This window comes from Notothenia rossii (assembly GCF_949606895.1).
Source record: "Notothenia rossii genome assembly, chromosome: 2".
NCBI lineage: Eukaryota > Metazoa > Chordata > Actinopteri > Perciformes > Nototheniidae > Notothenia > Notothenia rossii.
This window is the reverse complement of record NC_136904.1, coordinates 49,035,194-49,047,923: the sequence shown is the minus strand read 5'-3', so window position 1 is coordinate 49,047,923 and position 12,730 is coordinate 49,035,194. Positions and strand designations below refer to the sequence as shown.

Here is a 12,730-nt window from a genome sequence, read left to right as displayed (position 1 = left end):
ACCGATCCTCCTTCAGTCATTTGTGTTTCAAATGTGTGCAAACAGAGAAAGAAAAGCAGAGGTGGGAAGTAGTGAAGTACAAATACTTTGTTACTGTACTTAAGTACATTTTTCCGGTATCAGTATTTTACTCCACTACTTATTTTTCTGAAGACTCTTTACTTTGACTTCTTACATTTTGAACACAATACCTGTACTTTCTACTTCTTACATTTTGAACACAAATACCTGTACTTTCTACTTCTTACATTTTGAACCCAAATACCTGTACTTTCTACTTCTTACATTTTGAACACAAATACCTGTACTTTCTACTTTTTACATTTTGAACACGAATACCTGTACTTTCTACTTCTTACATTTTGAACACAAATACCTGTACTTTCTACTTCTATCATTTTGAACACAAATACCTGTACTTTCTACTTCTTACATGTTGAACACAAATACCTGTACTTTCTACTTCTTACATGTTGAACCCAAATACCTGTACTTTCTACTTCTTACATTTTGAACACAAATACCTGTACTTTCTACTTTTATCATTTTGAACACAAATACCTGTACTTTCTACTTCTTACATGTTGAACACAAATACCTGTACTTTCTACTTCTTACATGTTGAACCCAAATACCTGTACTTTCTACTTCTTACATTTTGAACACAAATACTTACTTTTTACTTCTTACACTTTGAACACAAATACCTGTACTTTCTACTTCTTACACTTTGAACACAAATACCTGTACTTTCTACTTCTTACATGTTGAACACAAATGCCTGTACTTTCTAATTCTTACATTTTCGAAACAGGTTCGTTACTTTAGTTTGGATCTGCTTTTCATTACATATATTAGAGAACTTTTCCGAATGCTCAAAGCGCTTTCCATTCCATATTACACATATCAGACATGCAACAGTGAATATAGAACATGAGGGTGAAGTGTCTTCCCGGAGGACACAAAACCATTTTTACTCAAGTACATTTCGAAGCCCATATTTCTTTACTTTTACTTGAGTGAGGAAGTTTAATCAGTACTTCTTAAAAACGAGTATCTGTACTTCTACTTGAGTAAAGGATGTGTGTACTTTTGCCATCTCTGAAGAAAAGTAATACTTTTTAAAGCACTATTTTCAAAGGGTTAATAAGTTGTAAATAACAGGTTCATAATGGTTTATAATGAATTACTATTAGAGCAGTTATAGAACTTATACAAAAATAGGAACATTGCGATTTGGATTTTTAATATTTATTAAGTTTCAACAAAACTAAAAATGCTTAATACATTAAAGAACATATGGTGGCAAGACTCCTCTTTAGTCTTAGCAGTCAAAATGCTTTTTTTCAAACCTGGCATCCCAAAATGTGATCTTATTAATGGTTCATAATATTTCTATAAAGGCAAAGTCAAAATCGACACATGGTTTGACTAAAGAACACGACAGAAGTGTGTCCCATTCATTCCCAGCGTGCTGATAGGCTGATAGAATGACTGTGATTGAACTATTATGTGATTCACATCAATATGCTCTTTCAGGAATCCGTATCCCTCCCCTCATCAGTCCAGCAGATATGCAGATGAATGTTGTTGTCCTGCCAGGCGGAACAATATGATTAGCAATATGTGATGGATAAAACCCTAACCCCGGGACAATGAGATTCAGAAGAGAATTGTTTCTAAGTGTAACAGGCATGCAGGGAGAGGGGCCACAAAGGCCCTAACCTCTCTGAGGTCCTGCATTCCTGGAGAGTAATATTAGAGTTTGGCATTCATAACAAACCATAGCAAGGTGTTATACTTTGTACAGTTTCTGCTTTCAGGAGGGCCTGCCTTGTTTATCCACTCTGTGGCCTTTGGTCGGTGCTGAAAAAAAAGCCCAAAAGTCTCAGGCGGCAGAGCTTCCCAGGCCCCCCCTGGGAGGAGCCATTGTCCCGGCCAGGAAGCCTCCCCAGCCCGCAGGTATAGAATGACAGGGCTTTATATGCAGCTACCTATAGATGGGAGCGAGGCAAAGCTAAACCTGAACATCTAAAAGAGTCACAACGCTGCTTATGATGAATTTTGCATCGATGGTTGTCTTTGTCGTGTGTGTTCGGCTGTGAGGCAGCAACAGGTGCAGCAACTAAACAAATGAGTTACAGCAGGCAAAGGATACTATCATAAATAAAAACAGAGGGACAACTCGCAGAGCCAACCTGAGTCGCAATAAAGCAGCTAACCATGCGGTTTTAGTTAGAGGAAACATGTCCTACAAGTCATTACTACACTACATGGATGCTTTTTAAGATGCTATCAAATAATCCCACGGTTTGATCAATCATAACGTACTGACAGTAGCATTGATTTGATTTTCAATTGAAATGGAAAGGAAATCTGGCCTCATCATTTGAAGCAGGCGGGGTGCAGTGGGTGAATGATACCTCATTCACACCAACGCAACTCCGGTTCAAGCTCCGTGCTAGAGCTTTTCAGGTTCAGAACCGGTTCTTCGTTTTAGCTCCGGCTCTTTTCACACTGCCCAGAGTCCGACTGATGCTGTGTTATTACGTCATCGTTTGCGTCATGACGTAACCGTTAGCGTGCCTGCTTCATAAAACCAAACCGGGTGGAAACCCCTCACAGCTCACACCGACGACAACAACAATGGCCGATTGTGCTCCAGCTTGCTCTGTACCTCTTCAGAAGACCAGATTCCCAGCAGGTAGCTGGTCTCTTCAGTGGACCACTGCTGCTTGTTAAGTTTCTCCATCGTTGTGTACAAACTGGATAAAACGCCAGCTTTTTGTTGTTGTTCAGGAGTTGATCCCGCCCCTGCCCCCGCCTCAACGTAAGCGTGACGTACAGTATGTGGCGCTTTCGCTCTAGCCGGAAAAAATGTTGGTGCTTGAACGAACTGGATTCCGGAGCTAAGAGGCTGCTCCGCTGCGGTGTGAAGAGGAAAACTCTGTGCTTTTCAAGCTCCAGCTCCGAACTGAAACACCGTTGGTGTGAATGAGGTATGAGAGGGTCTGGGTTAGAGACCTGCTGTTTGGCACTTTTTGTAAAATAACAAAATGTGCCACTGTGTGTTTGAGGCAGTGCTGCATTCAAAGAGCTGCGGCTGAAAGAACTAAAGAAACATGAACTGTAACCGAGAAATGATCAACACACAATATTTCCCACACCTAAAAAGAAAGGGAAATAAATACCACCGTAATTTGGGAATTGTTTCAAAGTAAAAAATAAGGATTATGGATGCATTGAAATATTGTAAAGTTAGGTTTGAATAATTTTGAGGTTAGGTTACTCTGTGTAAGTGATGTCACAGCATCCTATTCATCGTGGTAGCTCATAATTCAATGAGACGTGAGGGAGTCGTTCTGAAAGAAGACATTGTGACATACATTACCTCAGGGCTGACCCGCCGCACTGGCGTTATACATTTTCGCCTAGGGCGCTGAACTGTAGAGGGAGCGCAGGGGTGCAGTCCAGATTTTTATTTATTTTAACTTTTTAATAGGCCTATGTATATTTTTTTTATTTTTGTAGGCGCCCCCCAGATTCCTTTTTTTTAGGCGCCGCTCAGATCAGGATTCATTTGTTTTTTTGAGAATATGAAAAATAAAACGTAGGGGCGCCCCAACACTGCACCACCCCTCTCTATGTTTTCTTTGGTTCTGTCCATTTGTGTCGAGCGCGCTCGCGTCTTGAACGAGAATTAAAACTTCACTGTCACAACATGAAGCGGGGCAACCCCAACAAAAAGCCGTCTGGGACGCATTGGAAAAGGCGAAGAAAGAGAGAGGAGGAAAAACACCAGGAAAACAGAGGTATGTGTTAGAAATTAAAATCAATGTTTTAATGGGGAAATGTAGTTTAAACATGCCGTCAGTTTTAATGCTCTTTTATACTGAAAAACCAGAAATTCTTGTGCACAAGCAGTTAAGCTTTTATTCTGAAAATCCTTCATCTACGGTTAGCATTTAGCATGTGGCTAATATACGATTTCCTGAAGAGGTGAATTTAGTAGCGAAATGATATGGAGTGGTGCAAACCGAAGCCTACTGATTTAACACTACAACTATAGATGTCGAGATACTACCATGCTGAATATTAAATGAAGGTACAGTTTATTTGAATACATTATTGTTTACAGACGAGAGTAGCATGAGACAACATCCGGAATGACCGGAAACCAAACGAGCCGAGAAGTATTTTTTAGAGTATTGATTACAGCGTTTAGAATGTGTTAAATGAAAAGTGATGAAAGAGAATATGAGGAGAAACGGCGTGTTAAGCATATATTGAATGTGAAAAGAACCTATCCTCTGTTTAAATGCAATAACGGACATTGGAGACGAGGCGAGCCGGCTGGCGGGGAGGAGCCAGCAGAGGATATACAGTATAACAGCACCGGAGGAGAGATCCAGGCTCTTCTCTTCCCTAACGAGGAGCGGATCACAGCTGTTTGTCTGACTGAACAATATCATGCTTGTGACCAACCCGCGCCTTTTTTAATTAAAGTACCCAATTGAACTTTCACAGAGACTCCATTTAGTCTCCTTTTAAAGCTTCTCTCCTGGACGGGAGAATAACGAACACAGTTAACATATGTCTGATGACTGTTTGTGTTTCTTGGCATTTTTCAAGCAACGGTATAAAGCTAGCTAGCTAACGTTAGCTAATGATAGCAGCTGATATATAGTATGATAGAAGCTAGCAGATGAGCTGCTTTACGATCTAGCTTGATTGCTCTTTTTACACCAACTGCACTGTGTGGTTTTTCTTGTATTCATTATATATATTTATTATTATTAAAGCTATCTATTGTTGTTCCATCTGTAGCTTACAAATGATAATGGACACAAAATAAGTCTGCTAAATCATTAACTAGCTAGGTTATCACTTAAAAAATATATTTTGCATATTTGGGCACAGGAAATTATATCAGCTAGTCTGAACTGCTCAGTATTATTGCAGATAGATACCTACTACATTATTCTATGTGTAATTTCCAGGTGCATTGTTAAAATATCTGTGTAATCCCACTCCCACCACTGCACAACCTGAGTCTACTGCATCACTGTCTGTAGCAGGTGAGTTCAGTCAAGTCTTTTGTGATATTGCCTGTTGAGTTTATTAGGGTTGTGGGTAGTTCATACACATGTTCACACCTGGAAGCTTCCCAGCACAGTACCACAGTTTTCTATTTTATTATTGCACATTACAATAGCACCTATATTACTAATAATGTACATGTTAATGTAACACACACACACACACACACACACACACACACACACACACACACACACACACACACACACACACACACACACACACACACACACACACACACACACACACACACACACACACACACACACACACACACAGTGGGTGTATGACTGTATCCATGCATGTTTGACTGTCTGCAGGTGAAAACGTATCACTACCTGTCCCAAGTGAACCTGCTGCTACACAATCTGCAGGGGAAACATTGATCCCGAGTACCACAACACTGTCTGAAGCACGTGACGCCACAAAGGCAGCAGCTGTTGACCCTGCCGACTGGCCATCCATGTCTGATAAGATCAGAACAGAGTTTGTGAGCAGAGGACCCTATCAGGCAAAACCACACTTCATTTTTCCAAAAAGACAGGATGGGAGAAGCTGCCACCACCACAACTTTTATAGAAAACTGGTAAATGGGGAAAGAATCAAGAGAAGCTGGCTATTGTACTCACAGAAAAACGACAGCCTTTACTGTTTTTGCTGCAAGCTGTTCTCCCAGAAGGAATACAAATTAATCAGTGCAGGACTAAATGACTGGAAATATTGCCACCAATTACTGAAAACACACGAGAACACTCCAGAACATACTAAACACATGGAATCATGGAAAGAATTAGAGTTTCGATTACAAAAGGGGCAAACTATTGATAGGATTGAGATGACGATTAAAGACACAGAAAGGAAGAGATCGCGTGAGGTGGTAACAAGGTTGGTCGCCATCATTCAATCATTAGCTGAGAGAAACATGGGCCTCAGGGGAACATGTGACACACTCAACAAACCCAACAATGGCAACTTCCTTAAAGAAGTGGAGCTGATGGCAATGTTTCACCCTGTAATGAAAGAACATGTTGCTAAAGTCAAAAGGGGTGCAAGCCATACCACATATCTCGGAAAAAATATTCAAAATGAACTCATTGAATGTATCGGTGAGAGAATCAGTGCCCATATTATTGAAGAAATTAAGAAGGCTAAATATTATTCCATCCTTCTGGACTGCACACCTGACATTAGCCACACAGAGCAGTTATCAGTCATCTTAAGGATTGTTACAATGGAGGAGATGCCACAAGTTAAGGAACACTTCATGGGGTTCCTTGTCGCTGAGGAATCAACTGGCGAGAGTTTGTCATCCCTCATCCTGGACAGGCTCCAAGAACTGAACATCCCCTTTGAGGACTGTCGGGGACAGTCTTGACAATGGTGCCAATATGCGAGGGAAAAACAAAGGAGTTCAGGCCAGGTTACTTGAACTAAACCCGAGGGCACTATTCGTGCCATGTGACGCACACACTCTCAATCTGGTGTTAGCTGATGCAGCGAAAAGCTCCCTAGATGCCACTGGATACTTTGGCTACCTCCAAAAGCTTTTTACATTGTTTTCAGCATCCACAAAGCGCTGGGACATTTTGAAGAGCCATGTCACCACTACCTTGAAATCATGGTCTGAAACCAGGTGGGAGAGCCGGGTCAACAGTGTGGAAGCTGTGCGATATCAGGCTCAACATGTTCGAGATGCACTTTTGGAGGTGAGGGACAAGGCCACTGACATGATGATCAAAATAGAGGCACAGCCTTTGGCTGAGGAAGTGGGCTCCTACCGCTTCTCCATTTGCACTGTGGTGTGGTACGACATCCTCAGTAAAGTCAAACAGGTCAGTAAGGTCATGCAGTCTGTGTCAATGCAACTTGACATCACAGTTGACCTCCTGAGAAAGACAAAGGCCACCCTGGAAGACTACAGAGCCACTGGATTTGCCTCTGCTCAGATCAGAGCTAAAGACATGTGTGAGGACATGGATGTGGATGCTGTCCTCAAGGAGAAGAGGCTGAGGTCAACCAAGAGGCAGTTCTCTTATGAAGCACCTGATGAGCCAATGGCCAATGCCCTAAAAAAGATGGAAGTTACATTTTTCAACAGGGTGGTTGATGTTTGCATCACTTCCCTCAATGAGCGTTTTGAACACCTGGAAGAAGTTCAGGCAAAGTTTGGGGTGCTTGTCAACTTCCCCGAACTGCCCAGAAACGAGCTGAGAAAGCAGTGTCAAACACTGAGCAACACCCTGAGCTCTGGCGGACAGTCAGACATAGATGGAAAAGAGTTGGCACTGGAGCTGATGAACTTTCCAACTCTCCCCTCACCCACAATGACCACCCTGGAACTGTTCTTGGAAAGGAAGAACCTGAGGGAGGTTTATCCCAATATGTGGGTGGCCCTCAGGATCGCAGTCACTATGCCAGTGACAGTGGCTTCAGCAGAAAGAAGCTTCTCAAAGCTGAAGTTAATTAAAACCTACCTGAGGTCTACAATGGTCCAAGAATGCCTCAGTGGACTTGCCATCATCAGCATTAACAGTGATGTTTCTCGTCAGCTGTCATATGAGGATGTTATCGATGACTTTGCAGCAAAGAAGTCAAGACGAGTGCAATTCTGAGTGTTTAAGTCAAACAAGTCAGTAAGGTATTTATTTATTATTACAATATGTGTGTTCAAAAACAGAAATGTAATTGTTCTTTTTTTGTATAAATCGTTTTTATGTATTTGTTAATATTTTTTCATTTATTTTATTTTATTTATTTATTATTACAATACGTGTGTTCTTAAGTGTTCTTTAAAAATAGTTCTAACTCCTTCTGTGGAAGCTACTTGTTTATTGAAAGATTTTTGTTGAATTATAACTAAAGCAAGTGTGGTTTTTGTATTTATGTGTAGGGTGGGGGGGTTGGTGTTTTCAATTTATACTATAGGACAGTAAACCAAAAACATCGTTTAAAAACTGGAGAGATAAAAATATGAATACATAAATGAATGTTAACTAGGTCAAATAAGATATGAATGAACAACAAAAATAAAATAAGTTACATTTATTGGCTATGGTAGGTTATTGGTTATGTTCACATACTCATTTGATTATTAAAATGTTAACTGATCTTTTTCATATGGGTGTTTTAGAGTTGTACCCCCTAGATCTAGTAGTAATTGTGTGCTCAAAGTGCACCAGATTGAAGCATTTTACTTTAAAATGTTCAAAGATTTCTTCCTGGGGGTGCCCCCGGATCCCCCTAGATGATGTGACGTCCATCCCCCAATTCAAACATGTTCATACAATACTGAATACATTTGAAGCCTTTTTGCCTATGTCAATAAGTTTCTGTTTTTGTAGTGTATCCGTCTTTTGTAGAGATTTTTAATTTATTCTTTATATATTCTATGGGGGGGGGGCGCCAGCTAAAATCTCGCCTAGGGCTGCAAATTGTCTAGAGCCGGTACATGCAACAGCTGATTTATGAGCTGCGTTTATCTCCATACTTAAACACAATCACAAAACGTCATTCTGTTTGAGGTCTGTGAAGACTAACTCTGGCTGGGAAACCTTTCTGAACAAATCAAAGAAACGTCAGAACAAATGCACCAGTAGTTTCCTCGGGTCAGTACCATTGTGTTTTATGTTGGAACAGGTGGGGGATGAAAACTATGAACAAACAGCAACATTGGTGAAATGCAGAAATAGTATTATCAATAACTTACAACACAGGCACCAAATAAATACTCATATCATTAGTAAAAATATACAGAGTACATCTCTCCTTTTACAGACAGTAGACTATCACATTATTACAAAAAATACAGCAGACTGAGTTTACTCCGCTTCTTAATGTGAATCTGATCAAAAGTGCTTTGCTGATTAAAGTCCTCTCTTAAATATCCGTCATATCTGTTAGCACTTCAAATGAGCAAAATATTGTTTTATATACCGTGTTTGTCATCACAGCTTTTGACAAATGAAAAGCTATAAGTCACTGTACATGCATAGTGCATACTGTATTTACAATAGAACCCCTTCTATAAGGATTTCTCTCCGTGTGATGGTGTAATACGATTATTTTACATAAACACGTGTTTACAGGCTGACAGTAGCGCTGTCAGGGAACAGGAGATTATACCGCTGTGTGAGCCACAGGCTCCTGGAAGTGGAAGATTTGATATATGTGCAGTGAAAAAACGAATTCATTAAATGTATAATGTCAACAAATGTCCCATTATTGCATTAGATTAGATGAAAGCATTAATAGTAAGTTTAAATAAAAAACATTAGGTTCAACTTAATATAATACTTTCAACTAACCTAATTCAGTTATGTGTATTCTGTTGACATGATTTAATTAAAGTCACGGTTTCAGTTTTTTCAGTGTGTGCCCCAACACTATCTATCCTTCTTCTCTTATTTCATTGTCTCTGTGCATCAACAGATCTTTTAATCCAGGCAGGATCCCAACGCGTTCCCTCCTCTGCGAAAGTCTGTGCTCATCAGGGTCCATGTTGATGAGTCAGCCCCTCTGAGGGCCCCTCAGTCCCCTGGCCCTCGGCCCCGGCCCTTCCTGGCCCGGTGTCTGCGTCTCCGGCGTTCCCCTCGGCGCCCATTGTGATGCATGTGATGCTGTGCGCTCTGACTTTCCCTCAAACGCCTCACCATCTCATGGTCCTTGTTGCCTAGCACCCGAGGCAGGAAGAGCGAGGCCTTGTCCGTGCTCCGGGTCTTGAAGCCTCTCCGGGGCCGGCCCTTGCCGTTGATGGAGACATACCACTGCCGCTTGGCACTGGCCCGCCGCCGACTGCCCCCCCCTGGGGCCAGAGGCTGCTCCGTGGAGTGGTGGCGGGAGGCGTAGGTGTTGTACCCCAACTCATGGATCCGCTCCACAAACTCACACTCTTGGTTGAACACTTCCTGGGTAGAGGAGAAAGAAAGGAAGCAGTGAGCAACATGCGTCATGTGACCTGCTGTGTGTTTCAGGTCGACCTCTCCAACAAACTGAAAACACTTAAACCTTGACTTTATTACAAATATGATGTCAACAGATCTCACATAACTTATTAGGTTGGTTGAAAGCAATTATATTAAGTCAACCTAATATTTTTTAATTAAACGTCATATTATTGCTTTCAACTATATAACCTACAGTTATGTGAAATCTGAAACATAGTTCACACAGCGAGTGTTTTCAGCTCAACGTGTTACCCTCACAATGATCTGCAGCTACTGTCGGACACAAATAATAATAATAATCATTGCAATTATCACTTATGTGAAAAACATACATTCTTTCTAAATGTCCAAACATTTGTATAATTTGTTTTATAATGTCTCTTTTTTGTTTGACTTATATGTGCTTTTCTTCCCCATATTTCATAAGTTAGCTTAGTCTTTATCCTTGCTTGCCTTTTTTGACCTTCCATGCCAGTTTTGCTGTAACAATGTGAAGTTGTTAGGTTGAAGAACTTCTGCTGGTTCTGAAAGCAGCAGTATGATATCATCCTAAGCCAGATCAAGATGCAGCGCTGCAGCAGGTCAACATCACACTTAAAAAACCTGACAGTTGACTTTAATAACTGTTTTAGTTGAAAGCAATACTGTTGCGTTATAATACAAATATTAGGTTAAACTTAATATTATTGCTTCCAACTAACCTAATACAGTTATGTGAAATCTGTTGAACTGATAGGCTACTTGTAATGAAAGTCAATGGTACTTTTCTTCAGTGCAACAGGTAACCAACTCTCTCTTTCATATCTGAGACCCTAACCTGGGTTGCTGTTTGAACAGAAGGTGACCGGTTAGATGATGGGATGACTTCTATACTCACCGAGGCATACAGCCGCCCGTTATCATTCATGGCCAGATATCTGCCAGAGAACAGGCCCTTTATGGCCACGACTCCCACATCCACTGCTGTGATTTCCATGATGCCTGTAACACACAGAAAACAGTCAGGATGCTGTATGTAAATTCATCTCTGTAGCTTTAATGATTACCCACTGATAAGTCTTGAAAGGTGGAAATCAATTATAAAGAGTAAATGAAGCCAAAACAAACCAACACAAAACTGTTGTCATTTCCAATAAAGGAATTAATTTCCGTTGTGTTTGCCACCTTGTGCCGACCCATTCAGTTTGTTTATTGTCTTTTTTAATCAGTGCTTGATTAGTCAATGACCTATTCAGCCTGTGGAAAGCTCTAATGGGCGCTGATGAGATAAATACATCCGTTAGGACAGCGCCTTTGTCCCGCCGGGATGTTAATACTTTGCCTGATACTTGTAATTAACCTTCATGTCGGCAGCTTTACAATAACATTTCTCACACACACACACACACACACACGCACACACACACACACACACACACACACACACACACACACACACACACACACACACACACACACACACACACACACACACACACACACACACACACACACACACGCAGGCACACACACACACACACACACACACACACACACACACACACACACACACACACACACACACACACACACACACACACACAAAAAAACTTAGGCGCTACACTGAGGACTGATATATCCTAGATAAATCAATCATTTAATAAACTACGAAAAAAAGACTGACAAACAAATGTATAGAAATCAAATGAATAATAGGCTTTTTGCGTAAATATTTATTGTAGCCATACCTTAATAATAAAGGCTAAGTGTCATTTCACAAGTTTTACATTTAAAAAACAACTGTCATTTAACAACTTGACCTCACATTTGTAAGAATAATGTTCATTAAAGCACTGATACAATATATTTCTTATAAGTGTATATTAAGTGTGGTAGTGCAGATCCCTGTGCGTAAAGCAGAGCATACTCACTCAACGGGTTGTTTTCCTCCAGTGACCCGTCTATCTTCCCGTTGGAATTGATCTGTAAATGATATTTGGTCGCGCAGTAGAGCTTTCTGCGCCTCGGGGCTCCTCCGAGGTGTTCGTACACTCCTCCGCGTCCCCCGGCGTCCCTCCGCGGCCGGGGGTCGCACGCCTGGCCCGGGGCGCAGCGGGCCCGGGGAGTAACGGGATCCAACAGGCTCAGCAACACCAGCAGATAAATCATCAGCATTGTGGCATGGCCGGGGAGCGACGATTGTGGGGGGAACATGTAGAACTCCAATCCGGCTCTCGGGGTCCCATTAAAGTGTCGGGGCCCCAACGCTTCAGAGCTCCAGCCTTGCGCACATCCAAGCCCGAGACACACCGTTGACAGCACCGCCCTCCTCTGCTGCTGGAACCTCCTGCGGGTCTGACTGAGAGCCGGAGCGCAGACTGAGCGCAGATATAAAAGAAGCTTGTGGCGACAATAGGCTGAACTCCGACCAATTGATACAAAGGAAAGGGGGAGGCAAAAGGTATCAGCCCTGTGTGAAGTGAGAGACTGCGGCGTGGATAAAATTACACAGTGACTGAGTGCGGAACAGCTCTCTCTGAACTCCTCTTCTGAAAACTCCTGAAAGAGCACTTACACGAGCTGCAGGCCCTGCGACAGGTGAGCAATGCGTGTTCCTGGGTGTCCTGATCAGTTATTAATTAACTCAAACATTTAAAAATAACCCTACACATTACAACTTTTTCAACTGAACTGTTTCTTTTTTAATT

At 41.5% G+C, this 12,730-nt stretch overlaps 1 protein-coding gene across 1 annotated transcript; it reads right to left on the bottom strand.

The window, feature by feature from the left end:
* Nucleotides 1-8,698: 8,698 nt before the first annotated feature.
* On the bottom strand, nucleotides 8,699-12,197 carry fgf3 (fibroblast growth factor 3; the record flags this gene model as incomplete). Its single annotated transcript, XM_079666665.1, has 3 exons — nucleotides 8,699-10,004; nucleotides 10,921-11,024; nucleotides 11,954-12,197. The coding sequence occupies 3 exons, from the start codon at nucleotides 12,195-12,197 to the stop codon at nucleotides 9,627-9,629; spliced, it is 726 nt and encodes a 241-aa protein (XP_079522791.1). The 3' UTR covers nucleotides 8,699-9,626.
* Between the last annotated feature and the right edge of the window lie 533 nt (nucleotides 12,198-12,730).